This window comes from Bos mutus, chromosome 1 (genome assembly GCF_027580195.1).
Source record: "Bos mutus isolate GX-2022 chromosome 1, NWIPB_WYAK_1.1, whole genome shotgun sequence".
Taxonomy (NCBI): Eukaryota; Metazoa; Chordata; class Mammalia; order Artiodactyla; family Bovidae; genus Bos; species Bos mutus.
In genome coordinates this window covers 94,093,707-94,108,296 of record NC_091617.1, presented here as the reverse complement: position 1 = coordinate 94,108,296, position 14,590 = coordinate 94,093,707, and the positions used below count along the sequence as shown (strand labels likewise).

The following is a 14,590-nucleotide window of genomic DNA, read 5'->3' as shown; positions in this document are numbered from 1 at the left end:
AGAAATTGTGGCTCCTAGTATGTTACAGATGTGCCGGAGGAAGTTGGAGGCAAATTTCTGAAATTCTTGGAGCACCTGTTTCATAAGCACTTAGTATTTAAACTGAAGCAAATGTAAAAACCCAGCACAAGATTAATTAGAAAAGTGTCCTCCTTTCTGCTAGTATAAATGCTTAAAGAACTGAATTGTTTGCTGATATATTTAACCTAAGACTTTGGTCCAACTCCACAGATCCTCCTATCACATGGTCGTTAGTAGACAAAACACACCGTCATGTGAGAAACATTACTGCAGCATTCTTGAAAATGTAATGCCATTTCCCGAGACTTTTCTGTGAAAGTTGCTGGTAAAAATGGAGCTGGTAATTATTGCAATTAGTTGCTATCTATTCATTAAACCATTTGAATTGATAGATGTAATCATAAGGCACTTAGATAATCATGTCAAGTTTTAGATCCTGTGTGCATCGCATTTATAAAATGCCACATAAAATGGATCTTGTTTCCTTTGCAGACAGATTTTTATCAGTGCAGAGCACTGACTCCTCATTTAGACAAACTGTGATATTCTCTGAGTGTAAAGACAAGGGGAATAACTCCTGGCGGCCCACACAACTGTGCCTCCTTACCTACCTCAGATTTTTATCAGGTCCCTTCATTCTGCTGTCATCCTCCCAGTCTGGCTGTCAGTGCCTCCTTTATTCGTGTTTCGCTAGCCTGAGTATGGATTTGGGACTCCAAGAATCTCATTACAAACAGAGAATGAACTTAGGACTGAGTCCAGGTCTTCCCATGTAACTACCTGTGGTCTGCCGGTTCTCGGCAGGCCCGTCCCTGCCCTCCTTTCCCCTGCCCTGTTACCCACGTGGAGTTCTGGTGCTGAATGTGCTTGTGGATGTTTAGGACTTGGTCTCCCCGAGTACAGTCTGAACTCATAAGCAAGTGCCTACTGACCACAGCATGAGATGTCTTCTGGTAATGAAAGTGGGTAAAGAGGATTGGGTAAAAGGCAGCTAAAAAGCCATCTCAGTGCCAGGTAGACAGTAGGGAGTGATAGGGACTCTGAACTGGACAGCGCCTGCCCCATCTATAGAGGAGCTGCTCTCAATTTCATTTATTTTTTATCATTTTGGACTTTGGTCCAGTGGTTAAGAACCTGCCTGCCATTGCAGGGGACATGGGTTTGATCCTTGGTCTGGGAAGGTCCCACACACTGCAGGGCAACTAAGCCCTTGCGCCACAGCTACTGGGCCTGTGTTCTAGAGCCCTTGGAGTCTATGTACCACAGCCAGTGAAACCCAGGCACTAGAGTCTGTGTTCAGCAACAGAAGAAGCCACCCCAATGAGAAGCTGGTGTACCACAACTGGAGAGAAGCTCCCACTGGCTGAAGCTAGAGAAAGCCCATGCACAGCAACCCAGACCCACCGCAGCCATAAATAAATAAATCAAAATAATTCAGTGTCTGTCATTCAGCTCTGCAGCTCAGTGTTGTTAGAACTTACACTTTTCAAGAGAAGCCAGAGATTCACTTTTTAAAATGAGATCTCCATTTTTTCCAACATTGGCTTAATTTTTGACTTTTTATTTCTGAAGATTTCAGTAGTCAAAGTGGACTAATGAACTCTCATAAGCCCACCACCCAACTTTTTATTTCCTTGGTGCCTTCACCAGCCCACTCCCCCAACAGTTATTTTGAAGTAAAGTCCAGACATACTCTTTCACCTGTGAACCACATTACCATCATCACACACCCTACGCCCATCCAACAAACAAAAATTGTAAATTCCTTAATGTCTTTAAAGTCCAGAGACTGTTCCCATTTCCTCAACTGTCCTAAAAATGAAGGTTTTGTTTCTTCAGTTTGTTGTAATTGGAATTCAGACATGGTCTGCATATTATGTTTGGCTGATAGCTCTTAAATTTTTCTTAAGCTATAGGTTTTCCCTCCATCCTTTTTTCTCTTCTTGCAATTATTTGTTGAAATAATAAATAAAATTCTGTCTGTAGAATTTTCCACATTGTGAATTAGGCTGATTGCATCCCTGTAGTGTTGCTTAATGGTGTTCTTTCCACATTTCCTATAAAGCAGTGAAGAGGCTTAAACAGATACAGGGTCCGTTTTTCTGGCAGGGATTTTGTAGATAGTGGCATGATCTCTCCTTAGGAGTGCGTGATGTCTGCTCATCTCTTTTCTGGTGGTCGTTGCCAATGTCCTTTAATTCATAGGTGGAGGTAATATTTTAACACTATCTGTCTTCCTTCCCCCGACACATATTTTGGGCCAAATAAAACCCATGAGTGATCAGCGGGAGAATTCAACTGATCTATTAAAGTTCAAGCTGGAACCCTGCCCATGTCTGGAACATTCTGTGATTCATTTTAAGCAACTTACTCCCAACAAGCCTGTCCTGATGCACGGAAATGATCCTGCCAAATCTGCCATTCCATTTTCTATTATCATTTGCCTATTTACAGAGAATGCAAAAAGGAGCATTTCTTTCATCAGGTTGGGTGAACCTAACGATAAAGCATCTTTTGTTTGGATCACGTGTCATGGTATGCTCCCCTAAGGCAAACAAGTCAAATAGCCAGTAAATATGTGTTTTACCTTTTAGAATGGAAGGGAGGCATGTCTGTTAGTACTTTTGACTTGTATGGCCTTTGTAAAATTTTTGTGGTGGACTTTGAGAAGAAAGGATTTTAAAAATCATATACCTAGGTAGCTCCTATTTTCCATAATGTTATCTTTAGCTGTTGTTTATTCATTGAGCAGAGTGAGGGGAAGTGGATTGTGGGTGTTTAGAAAAACATAATTGCAGGATGAGTCAGGACATTGGGGAATACAGGATAGCAGTTAGATCTCCATGACTGAGTACAGTTGATCCAACTTTCCAGCTGTGTAGCTTTGGGAAGTTTACTTCACTTCTCCAGTCTGAGTGTTCTTCTGTCTTTAATGGCACCTCACAAAGAATTGTTAAGGACTAAGGGCTTGATGTATTTACCAATTCTGAATAGCTTAATTCATGCATCTTTTTTGGCAGCACGGGTTTCTTTGTTGTCTTTTTGAAAGAGTATGTTTTCAAGCTTTTTTTTTTTTAATCCCCAATATTTTTTTTAAAAAAAGGTTAAGTAGAAAGGAAGATGATAAAAATCAACATAATCCTATTTTACGCTATTTGCAAGGAGTGTCGTTTTATAATAGTGTGTTACATGCCTTTTCTTCACAGCTTCTCTGAGAAATCAGGTCCATATGTCGAGTGTTGAGCCAGGCATTTTAATGTTCAGAGTGCACATTTTTAATCTTGACTCCAGGTGTAAGAGTTAGATGTTCACATGGATAAAGTGTACCTGAACAATGTTGTTATTGAATTAAAGAAAGATGCACTTGGCAGAAGCAAGCCTGTTTCTGTGTGAAATGTCCATATTTCTATTGAAATATCTGCAAGATGATAAACAGTTCAAAGATGGTATCTACCTTATTGTTTGTATTTCCACCTCTCTCTCTCAGGTTGTGGACTGTCCCCACCATTTCTTGTTTCCTTCCACCCAACCCTTAACTGCGCCTCTAGCCTTATTCCAGAGAAAGTCAACCAGAGAGGGCCTTGATGGATTTTAGAATATATATTTGGAGACCATTTCGGGGAATAAGGATATGTCCTTATTTAGCATATTCTTTTCGGGTCTGTAGACTCTGCCTGTCTTAAAGGAGGCTGGGTGGTTCTGACAACTAGAGGGAGGAGAGAATGCACTGAGGCACGTGGCCTGCTGGAATTATTTTCCCCTGAAAATGGTGACCATGTCAGGTCAGAACAAGACTAGCAAATAAGAATAAGGGTCACAGTGTGTATTCCATAAATTCTGTTCCTATAGGGAAACCCTGGGGCAAAGCTGAGATTAACACCCCAGTCTGGTGTGATAGGCCTCTGCCACTGACTGTGTGTGTGTTTCCGTTTCCAGGGTATACGCTATGTACAATTCCGTAAAGGGTTCCTGCTCTGAGCCGGTTAGCTTCACCACCCACAGCTGTGCGCCTGAGTGTCCCTTCCCACCTAAGCTGGCACACAGGAGCAAAAGTTCACTAACCTTGCAGTGGAAGGTGGGTAATGCAGCGTGTCGAGAACATTCTGAAGTCTGTGGCTGTTTGAAACATTTATTTAGCAATATTCCACTTTGGTGTTGGCATTTTCTGCATTTTGACTGTGAAACAAATTATTGTAATATCAAAAGTTACCATCTCTGTAAAAATTGGGCAAAAGAATGAGAGAGAGAACTGTGAAATCAAGTTTTAGCTTTCTTTGCAGGGGTGTCTCTTAGGGTCATGAGCAATTCTTTACAAGTGGTAAAAATACTTAAGATACCTAAATGTCATCACTTTCTAATAGTTTAATTCAACAGACATTTGAAGACTTGAATAAAAATTTTGTGAAGAAAGATTTAGAGCTAAAGTAGATTTATGGTCTATTGGCTTCTTTCAGTGGTGACTCTGAAATGTCTAATACTTAAATCTGCCTAGAATGTTTAGTGTTCTAAACTACATTAAGGTTTCATTAAATTTTTGCCAGTTAGACCTTATATCAGTTAGGATTACTAATTATTTTTTAACATCCAAATTATGTAGTAGTTTTCATGAAATACAACTTTTGGGCTACCAATAACTCTTGAGAAAGAGAGCCCCTTAAAGTGTATTATTAACTTACCAGTCACAGTTGTGTATTTGTAAGAAAATAGACTGGTATCAATCTCTATAGCGATTATTTCTATGTACTTACTTATACTTTAAAATATAGTTCAAAATGTAAAATTAATAGAAGTCGAGATAATAAAGACTTATAGTACTGGGAAAGAACACAAATGTGCAAATAGGATGACTAGGGAGATGCGTTATTGGTGAAGAAATACATTGTCCTTTTGTTCTTAGACCAGAGGATCCAGTTTATCCTGGGAGCTGTTAAAAACAGTTGAGCGTAGTCGTTAGCAACAGAGCATGGACTTCCATAGACCCCTCTGGTAGCCAGTGGTCAACATTGAGCATGTTATTTGGACAAAGGCAAAGTTGTAGAATCTGAACTATTTTATTTTCCTTCCTGGCTTCCAGGGATAGTCCAGGTCAGTGATTCCCCACCTTTCCAGTTTTAACACCCAACTGATCATCACTGTTTAAGTTCTTGAAGCATACACATCCCCTTTAAAATGTGTTCATTATTTACACATATACATATGTAAATACATCTTAAGGAAAGAATCAAAATCCATTTTTGTTTGGAGAATATAAGATAATTTTCTTTAAGATTCCCAGAGGGACCATGGGGTCTTACAAACCTTAAGTTGGGAATCACTGATACATACATTCTGCTTAAAACCTGGATGTAATTCAGGTCTCAGGCAGACCAGCAACTTCAAGAAAAAGGTTTTTTACTAGGAGGAAAATGTTTCACATTTTCTTTCTCCCTTTATTTAGTTGTAAATCAGAAGCATATTTTTGTTCCATTCAGTTATGTGCAAAGTTGAAAGTTCTGGATTCAGTTCAGTTTTCTTGTCCTTAGAACAGGTTTGCTGTTCTCCAGGGACTCCAGCTGGGAGCTCCAGCTGGGGGTGCAAGGACAGGTGGACCATGCGCTGGCTGCCCACCTGTCCTTGAAGCCATCGGGACACTGAGAGCTCGGGGTCCTCTAATGTCACTTTGTTAGCACCAGGACATAGGGCTGCACAAATACTGAGTCTGTGTCCCCACCCTCAAGGAATCAGAGACTCAGTGGTGGGGCAGAGCATCACAGAGGAATATATGAGCGTCATAAATATAGTCCTTACCTGAGAAATGGGTTCTCAGCTAAAGCTTTGATTTTGTACGTTATTTACACTCTAAATACATCCCTATGTTTTCTCCCAAATTGAGCCCACAAAAGCCTGAACTTACAGTGTAGTAGAATATGCAACACTCATTTGTAATTGGAGTGAATGAGTGGGAGTAAAAAATCTGGAACTCCCAGATTTTAGGACTCAGAAGAAAGAAGGAAAAGAGGGAAGGAGAGGCGAGGGATAAGAGTTTGTTAATTAACTCATATTTACTGAGCCCTGGATGTTTTATTATTAAGAACAATGAAGCAACAGCTATTGTTCTTTGGGTGCTTCCTGTATAAGACCAGGACGGTTTAGTAAGGGATTTACATATGCTCTCCCAATCCCTCAAAACACCCATGCATTCTTGGAAAAAGAAACCAAGCACTGATACTGAGCCACTTCTGTTAGACCACCTGTGACAGCCAAGCACGCTGGGCTTTGGGTAGTTCTGGTGACTCGGCTACCTTTTGCTGGGGGCAGCTCACCACAGTCTGTGGAGCCCTGGCTCTTGTCCTGGGAAAATCCAGGTACAGGTGTGTTTGTGCGTGGAGACGTGGTCTTACTAGTGCTGTGAGGGACCCCAGTATAGCCCCTGCTGTGGGCAGGTCTGACCTTACAAAGCTGTCTTTTCTCCAGAGTCTTTTACTCCTCTTCCCATTGTCCAAAGCCTGTTTTCTCAGTGAGGGAGATCTCAGTATTGTGCTTTTAGGAGGAAAGCAAATGATGAAACATCTTTTGGCTAATGTGCTAAGGGCTAATTGCCCTAGTAATCTCTCCAGGAGATCCCAGGTTTTCTCATTTTTTTAAAAAAAGGCCAATCTTAATGCCACAGAAGCCTTTCTAATCTTAACCTCTTTAAAACAAACAAAAACTATATGGGGAAAGTTACAAAAATATAGACTCTGAACTCTTAAACATAGGTGGGTCAGCTTTACCGTATCAGATTCCAACATGTCGTACCTGTTTCTCTGCATTTTTCTCCCTATATCCTTGAATTTTTAAGGTCCTCTTAAAAGTTTTATCTGCAAAGGAACTAGGGTACCGTGTGGGTGTGGAGGTAGGGGTGGTGGGCAAGGCAGGCTCGGCTGTTTGTGGGGTATGATTTATTAATAGTGAGGGCTCTCCCTACTGGTTGACTTGTGTTAAAATTGGTTTGTGGAAACGTTTGACCAAAGAAATGGAGGTGATACGGAGGGTTGTTGCGCTATGGGGAGAGCCTAGGACTAGTACAGACAGTGGATTTGAACCAAGGTGGAGAGCTCAAAACTTTTGTCTGTAAAACAGTTTTCTGTAATCTCTTTTTTTCTTTTTTTTTAGGCACCAATTGACAATGGTTCAAAAATCACCAACTACCTTTTAGAGTGGGATGAGGTAATCATATTTTCATGTTCATCCATCTAAAACATCTTTCAAAAATGAAACTGCTGAACAAATGCCATTTTATTCTTTTTTGAAGATATGCTAAACACATGGAAAAAATAACGTAAGGAGAGAAAAATTTAAACCAATAGTTATTGACTATGGAAAATGAAAATGACTGAAATATAGTGAATTGTGCATTAAAATATATTTACTTGGCTTGTTTGCAAGAAATGCCACAGAAAGAAAAGACAGGGTCTAACTGCTCTGAAGGCCTTACTATCTGGCCAGACATTAATGAGTATTTTAAGGGCTTCCCTGGTAGCTCAGGTGGTATAGAATCTACCTGTAATGCAGGAGACCCCAGTTCTATTCCTGGGTCAGGAAGATCTGCTGGAGAAAGGATAGGCTACCCATGTGGCTTCCCTGGTGGCTCAGCTGGTAAAGAACCCACCTGCAATGGGGGAGACCTGGATTCAATCCCTGGGTTGGGAAGATCCGCTGCAGAAGGGAAAGGCTACCCACTCCAGTATTCTGGCCTGGAGAATTCCATGGGGTCGCAAAGAGGTGGACATGACTGAGGGACTTTCACTTCACTTTAATGAGTATTTGGAACTGACTTCTTTGTTATCTTGACTGCCAAGGGTCAGCCTGAATCAGTGGTTTCCATCAGGTAGACCACACTGTGGCCTGAGAAGCCTGGTTTGTGTCTTTGCTTTCAGTGCTGTGTGCTAACTCTGCCCTGTTGAATACTGTCTGGGACTGGGGCATGGAGGGTGGGCTGCACTGAAGGTCTCACCTACCCACGTGCGTTCACCCTACCGGCTAGACCATCCTAGAACAGTGTCACCTTTGGTGTCTGTCTCGCCAGAGACCTTGTATAGTATCCATGGTGAAGTCTTCTTACAGTCAAGGCCGCTCTCTGCTGAACAGTGACCCGGTGCTTTTCTAGCCTCACTCACACTGCACAGACTCTCAGGCTGGAAACATTGGATGCAGAAATCTTCTCTTTCTAAAAAGCAACAATACTATTCCTTTAAATCTTTATTCTGTTCATTCATTTACCCACATTTTATTCGCTTTCTGTGGTAGAGCAAATGGACTAAGGATTTGAAATACAGGAAATGTGGGATTTGGGGTGCCATCCAAGTTAACTAGTCTTTGTGACTTAAATTTTAAAGGCACTGAAAAATTCAGCACACAAGCTTAGGCAAAAAGTCAACTTGTCGAGAGTAGAAAAAAATATTTTAACCCAATGTTAAATGAAAACGGGTGAAATTCTCATGATGAAATCTTGATGTGGAGAGGGGGCTCTTTATCACTTTTTGCAGAAGCATATTTTCCCATCTGGGTTGCGTCTGAACAGCTAGAGTTCCAAGTTACCAAAGACAATGATCTATTGTTTCTAGGATCCTTGTGAATGGCTCCTATGTACAGATTGGTGAAATCTCAGGCTTAACTGGTATATTTTACAGATTAGATGGATTTCGTTTTAAGGCGGCTTGATTGGAAGGTGAAACCATCCCCTATGGCCCTGGTGGTTGAGGTTTTACATGGAGATAGAGGTTCGGGAAAGGAGGCTTTTTTCCTCTCACATGCCTTCTCAGAGCACAGCACTTGTGTCGGGGGAGGGTGGGGGGTGGAGTGCGCCTGTGTTTTTCCTCTTCTCTGCCTTGGACCATGGCTTCATAAGTTAAGTAAGGTCAGAGAAGTGGAGTGCTTGAATGGGAAACCTCCAAGGAAAACTCAGGTGCTACAGGAAATGGTAATGGTGACTCAGTCGTTGGCTATCTTCCCTTCGAATTTGAATTGAAAGTGTCCTGGCACGATTCTGGGAGGAATATACTACAGCCTCAGATGAAATGGAGAAGCTCTGTCTAATGACCATTTATAATCAGTAGGACCCACTCTTAACTAGTGACTACAAAGTGTGAAGTTGTTTATCTGGGGCCTTCTCCCACTTTTCCCTCCTTGCTCTCCTTCCATCCTGTACTCACTTCCCTCCTAGTTCTTTCCCTTTCCTCTTTATATACCCTCCCACCTTTGAATTTCTACTAGTGTCAGCTCTGATGGGCTTTCCTGGAGATTTCAGGCTAATTGACTATAGATCATCACAGGAATCCTTTTATGACCTGTGGCTTAATAATTCTTCAAAGAAGAAAATCAAATGTGTACACACAGCACACCGTCTCACCTGCAGGAAGTGTGAGTGCACAAGGCTCTGACTCTCCCTCCGAAAGCTTCTGCTGGTGGTTTCTGAGCCAAGTGCAGCTGCTACCAGGTCTCCTTCCAGACCGCAGCAGTTGGTGGGGGGGTGCATCGGGGCAGGAGAACAGAGCAGCCTTAGGCTGGAGTCACTCCCCCCACACCCAGCCCTCTCCAGAGCCAGAGTTTGCCTCTTCCAGCCACACACCCCTGGCCTCTCTGGCACCCAGGGGGCTGTAGAAACAAGCTTAATGGGCAGGAAGGAGGTAGGGTGTGCAGAGGAGCAGATCCCCACCTGAGGGCAAGCAGGTGTCCTTCAGTCTCGAAGAAACTTGTGTTCGGGAGTCACACCTGCCCGTTTCCTGCTGGAGCACCTGGTCTGAAAATCCCAGCTTAGGTGAGGTGACCCCATCCACATACATGCCACCATGGATGTCTGGGTGTCCCCATATTTTTATCATATCAGCACTGGCTAAAGTTCCCAGAATACTTTATTCTTTGACTCAGTTTTTAATCACGATTCCAGTAAAATAATCAGTGTAAAATTCTGAAGATGTTAGCAAACAAGAGTACAGGGCTTCAAGTGCTGCTGTCAGGTTCTAGAAAAAGACCTTCATGAATGAAAGAGCGGTAGCAGAGAGGCCACTGGGTGCCACCCCTGGGAATGCTGTGCTGAGTTGACCTTGGGGAAAGCCACCTCAATCAGTAGCTAGCCGCCTGCTGGTCTCTGAAGACAGGTGTGACCCTAATTGGGGAACAGAAAACAGAACCATGAAGCACGGGGGGCGGGGGGGCGGGGACTGACGTGTCCTCTCTCCTAAGTTCATTGTCAGTAATGTCACATCACTGCTCGAAGAACTCACCTGGAGGTTACTCACTAATGGTTCTGCAAGAGGGTGTTGCATGCCTACTTTTCTCCATTAATAATTGTGCCTAGACACCCTCTTAATTTTTCCATCAACGCAGGAAGTAACTGTAACTATGAGATGGTAATAAGCAGCTGAAAATGGAACACAGGTGTCACTGGCTTTTTGGTCACAGCCATTGGTTTCAATTTTCCCCTGAAATAGATCCGTTTTCATAACTTGGAAAGGTGTAGCCTTTCTTGGCCACGTTCCCTTTGTTGGAACGACTCAGATGAACTATAGTGTGAGTTCTGCTCTTAGATGTTGTTTTAACTTCTGCTTTACAGAAATGCTAACTGTTGCTGTTAGCAGCTAGTTCCTCAGTGCACACACAGGTCTCCTAAGATCTCGTGAATACGTAGCATGGATTCATGTTGATGTGTTCAGTGGTGTGGCGTTCACCCAAGGAGAACTGGATTGTTTCTGCTTTGTCTCAAGCTAGTCAAACAAATAATTTAACCCCTCGGGTCTCAGCTTCTCCATTTGAAAATGTGTCTGTCATCTCACAAGTAGGTTAAGATTGAATGAGATAACTTGGGCAATGACAGATGCTGTGTAATGATTATTTCATGTCACCTAAGCACATTAACATTCAGATCTGGGATAGGAAAAGTCAACAGTTATAGAAGGATTGTGTGAAAGAAATACAACATTTTTCTGTCAAAAATTTAAACAGGAGCCCTGAGGTTAATGGCTCTGGTTTGAACTAAACAAAAACGGATGTCAATGCTATATATAGATGTTAATTTGCCATTAGCTTTGCTTCCAGACATGACATGTTGGGAATATTCGAGAGAACTAGAAAAATAGCTTTGTGGGAATGTGACTAGTGGTGTTCTCAAGAATCTCTCCCTCCCATGTGACTCAGCGCATCCGAACAGGCATGTCATATCTGGGTTTCCCGGTGACTACTGAGTGAACACAGCTGTCAAACAGTAGACCACGAATGAAATAAATACTGCAGAAATCAAGGGATACTTTGAAATCGAACAGAAAAGGCCAGCAGCAGGTAGAGCCCAGAAGCCCCCGGGAACCCACAAAGCAGCCAGGCTGGGCTCAGCAGCCCCATTGCAGAAACCCAGAGCAGGCCACAGGCCCCAGCCATGCATCGTATCATTTAGGGACTGAGCTGGCCTCATAAGGAGGTACTTGGTTTCTGATTTATTAATCAGATTCCTATTTAACTTGTTGTTCAGTTGCTAAGTCATGTCCGACTCTTTGTGATCCCATGAACTGTAGCACGCCAAGCTTCGCTGTCCTTCACTATCTCCTGGAGTTTGTTCAGACTTGTGTCCATTGAATTGGTGATGCCATCCAATTATCTCATCCTCTGTCACCCGCTTCTCCTCCTGCCCTCAATCTTTCCCAGCATCGGGGTCTTTTCCAATGAGTCGGTTCTTCACATCAAGTGGCCAAAGTATTGGAGCTTCAGCTTCAGTCATCAGCCCTTCCAGTGAATATTCAGGGTTGACTTCCTTTAGGATTGAATGGTTTGATCTCCTTGCTGTCCAAGGGACTCTGAAGAGTCTTCTGCAATACCGCAGTTCAAAAGCATCAATTCTTAGGTACCTGTTTAACTTAGGTGTTAATATTAGTAATCTTTCAAAAGGCTTCTTGCCATAAGTGAATTTGCACATGGTGTTTCTGGTTAGACAGTAGCCTTTCCAGGAGGAACCATAGCACTGACAGCAGAGTGACTTACAGAATGGATGAAGAGAGCCTTGCCACGAGTGCCACTGTCTCTGGGAGCCCTGCTGCCCGCGGCCGCATAGCCTGCTGCTCCAGTGGAGAACGCCAGGAAGGCCAGTGTCCACTCCCCAGTCCATCACCGAGGCCTGGCTGAAAATCAGGGGAGGGTGCCACTCGCCCAGGCCCATGAGCTCTTCTGCTCATTCTCGAGAGTGAGAATGAGTAAGTCCTTTATCATTTGTCCATCAGAAAGCATCTTTTACATAAGAGCCAGATTAGTGAGCTGGCAGAGAGACAGTGTTTTGCCACATCACAAGTCTTCACTGCCACATCCAAGGGTAGTTTCTGAGAGCCAGGGGAATAGCTTCCTTCACTGCAGCTTCTATGGAAGGAAACCAGGCAAGGAAGGATTTAGCAATTCGGAGAGGCCCGTAGGTATCAAAGGCAGAGCTGAGTTAAAAGGAGCTCTCTCATCCCCTCAGACGACTGCACACCGGAAGCAGATTCTCCGTGCTTCTTGCCAGGTGTCGCATGTGTAAAGGAGGGAGTTACGTGTTAGGGCAGCAGACTCTGGAGAACTTCCAGCTGAGGCTGTATCACCTGTGTCCTCAGCGCTAAGTCATCAGCTCATTTGTTCTGTTTGTTAGTGTCCAACTACAGGATGGCCACCTGGGCCTTGGTTAGGTGGTAAACTGAAGCCAGCCATCCCTAGGTTCGTCTCTTGTATAGGCAGCCTATTCTAAAATCACCCACTCGCTTCTCCTTTCCTTTCTCTTTGGGACAGTCTCAACACATCGATCTTATCAGAGCACTCGACATCTGGCGAACCTCCACATTTGGAGGGCTATACAGGAACATTGCATTTATTGGTTTTGAACCAGAGGATCATCCTTGGCTGTTTTAGGAAGTCAAGACCCTCCCACTAATATAAAAAACTAGTGTGCCAGGGAATAAAATGCCTGCAGTATTCATTTGGTATCATGCAGCCACAAACTCCCCACTTTTCTTACCTTTGAAAATTTCCTCTGTGCCAGAGTGGTCAGTGAAGTGAAAGAGGCATCACTGAGGGGAGAGTGAGGTTTGGCATAAAGAACTTTGGAATCCACCCACCTCCCTGTTCTGAAGCCCTTCTTATATATGGTTATGCTAAACACTTATGAGCTTTGATTTCTCAAGCCAACATTTATCTTTGATGTTGCCTAGGGTCCGCCAGCACTGGAACAACTTCTAAATATAGATGTACTAGCAGACTAAATCTTTGAGCCTGGCAGTAGTTCAGTTGGCCAGTGCAGCCTAATTTTTTATTTGATTTATCATTGATGTTTCTGACAGATTGAACTATGCTGTTACAGAGAGTCCCCAGCCCAGAATCACTCAGCCCATGTCCGGATCCAGCAGCCATGGGCCATGAGCACATGGCGCCTGAAAACCACATGCATGTTACCTGTAAGAGAAGGAGGTCAATAGATCAAGAAAACATCAGGAGGAGTACAAGTCACATAACGGTTGCTGGTTCACCATGGATTCTAGCACACTTGTTGGCCATTCTCATTTTCTTGTGCCAGGAAGAGGAACAGGAAGGATCATTTCCAACCTATTAATTTGAAGGCAATTGAAAATGTCAGCCAAGTTTTTTTTTTTTTATCTTTATTTTTACTTGGAGGATAATTGCTTTACAATGTTGTGTTGGTTTCTTCCATACAACAGCATGAATCAGCTATAAGTATACATATATATATATAAACACACACACATAAAACCCCTCCTTCCTGAGCCTCCCTCCCACCCCATCCCACACCTCTAGTCATCACAGAGCACCAGGCTCCCCACTAGCTAGTTATGTTATACATGGTAATGTATATATGTCAATACTTTAGTAGCAGTGTTAGAAACACCAGCTTCCTAGATTGTTAGTACACTCCAGGGGAACTGGAAACATTAGCCAGAGCAACCACATTCCCCATGGTCTACAGAACCACTCCTGGCAGGAAAATATTGTGGCTTAAAATAGTTGGAGTATATGTAAGTTGTATGAATAGAATTGGTTATGACTGTGTTAAATTCCTTAGCAGGGAACCCATTTTAAGGATTCCTCTTCCCAAGTACCAGAGCCACTTTATAAAGATACTAAGTTAATAAAGAAGGAAAACAGATTTGGAAAAGCTACTTTTATCTGTTTCCAGTTACATAGTTTTACAAATTAACACCTACATTTAGACAGATTTTAACAATTAGTTGTATGATATAAATCAAATACTTTTTATATACTTAGGTACCACTTTTCGGATAGGCAGACATATCTGTAAATTGATTTCTTCACTGGAGCTTTTTTCCATTGTGTGTTGTAAACAGATATCAAACAGGTAGAGATGTGATTGCATGTGGATGTCCTTTGATAGATTATTTACTTTGCTCACTCTTGAGGCTTTAGGCTATGCCATACCTAAACTGTGTCCCAAAGACTTTTTCATATCTGTATTTAAATATAAAAATATTCCCCAGGGTTGTCTTTAACTCTGGAGATAGCATTATTAAACTTTTTAATTCTCTAAGATGTTACTCTAAGATGAAGTGACTACATTGCCATTGATTAA

General features: G+C 42.6%; 1 protein-coding gene across 3 annotated transcripts in view; it reads left to right on the top strand.

The window, feature by feature from the left end:
* Positions 1 to 14,590, top strand: part of FNDC3B (fibronectin type III domain containing 3B) — a 359,206-nt gene that overhangs the window by 270,687 nt on the left and 73,929 nt on the right. For all 3 annotated transcript variants that reach the window (XM_070373177.1, XM_070373162.1, XM_070373171.1), the window contains 2 exons: positions 3,958 to 4,096; positions 7,156 to 7,209. In XM_070373177.1, the coding sequence (XP_070229278.1) occupies positions 3,958 to 4,096; positions 7,156 to 7,209 (193 nt within the window). The remainder of the gene's footprint in view (positions 1 to 3,957; positions 4,097 to 7,155; positions 7,210 to 14,590) is intronic.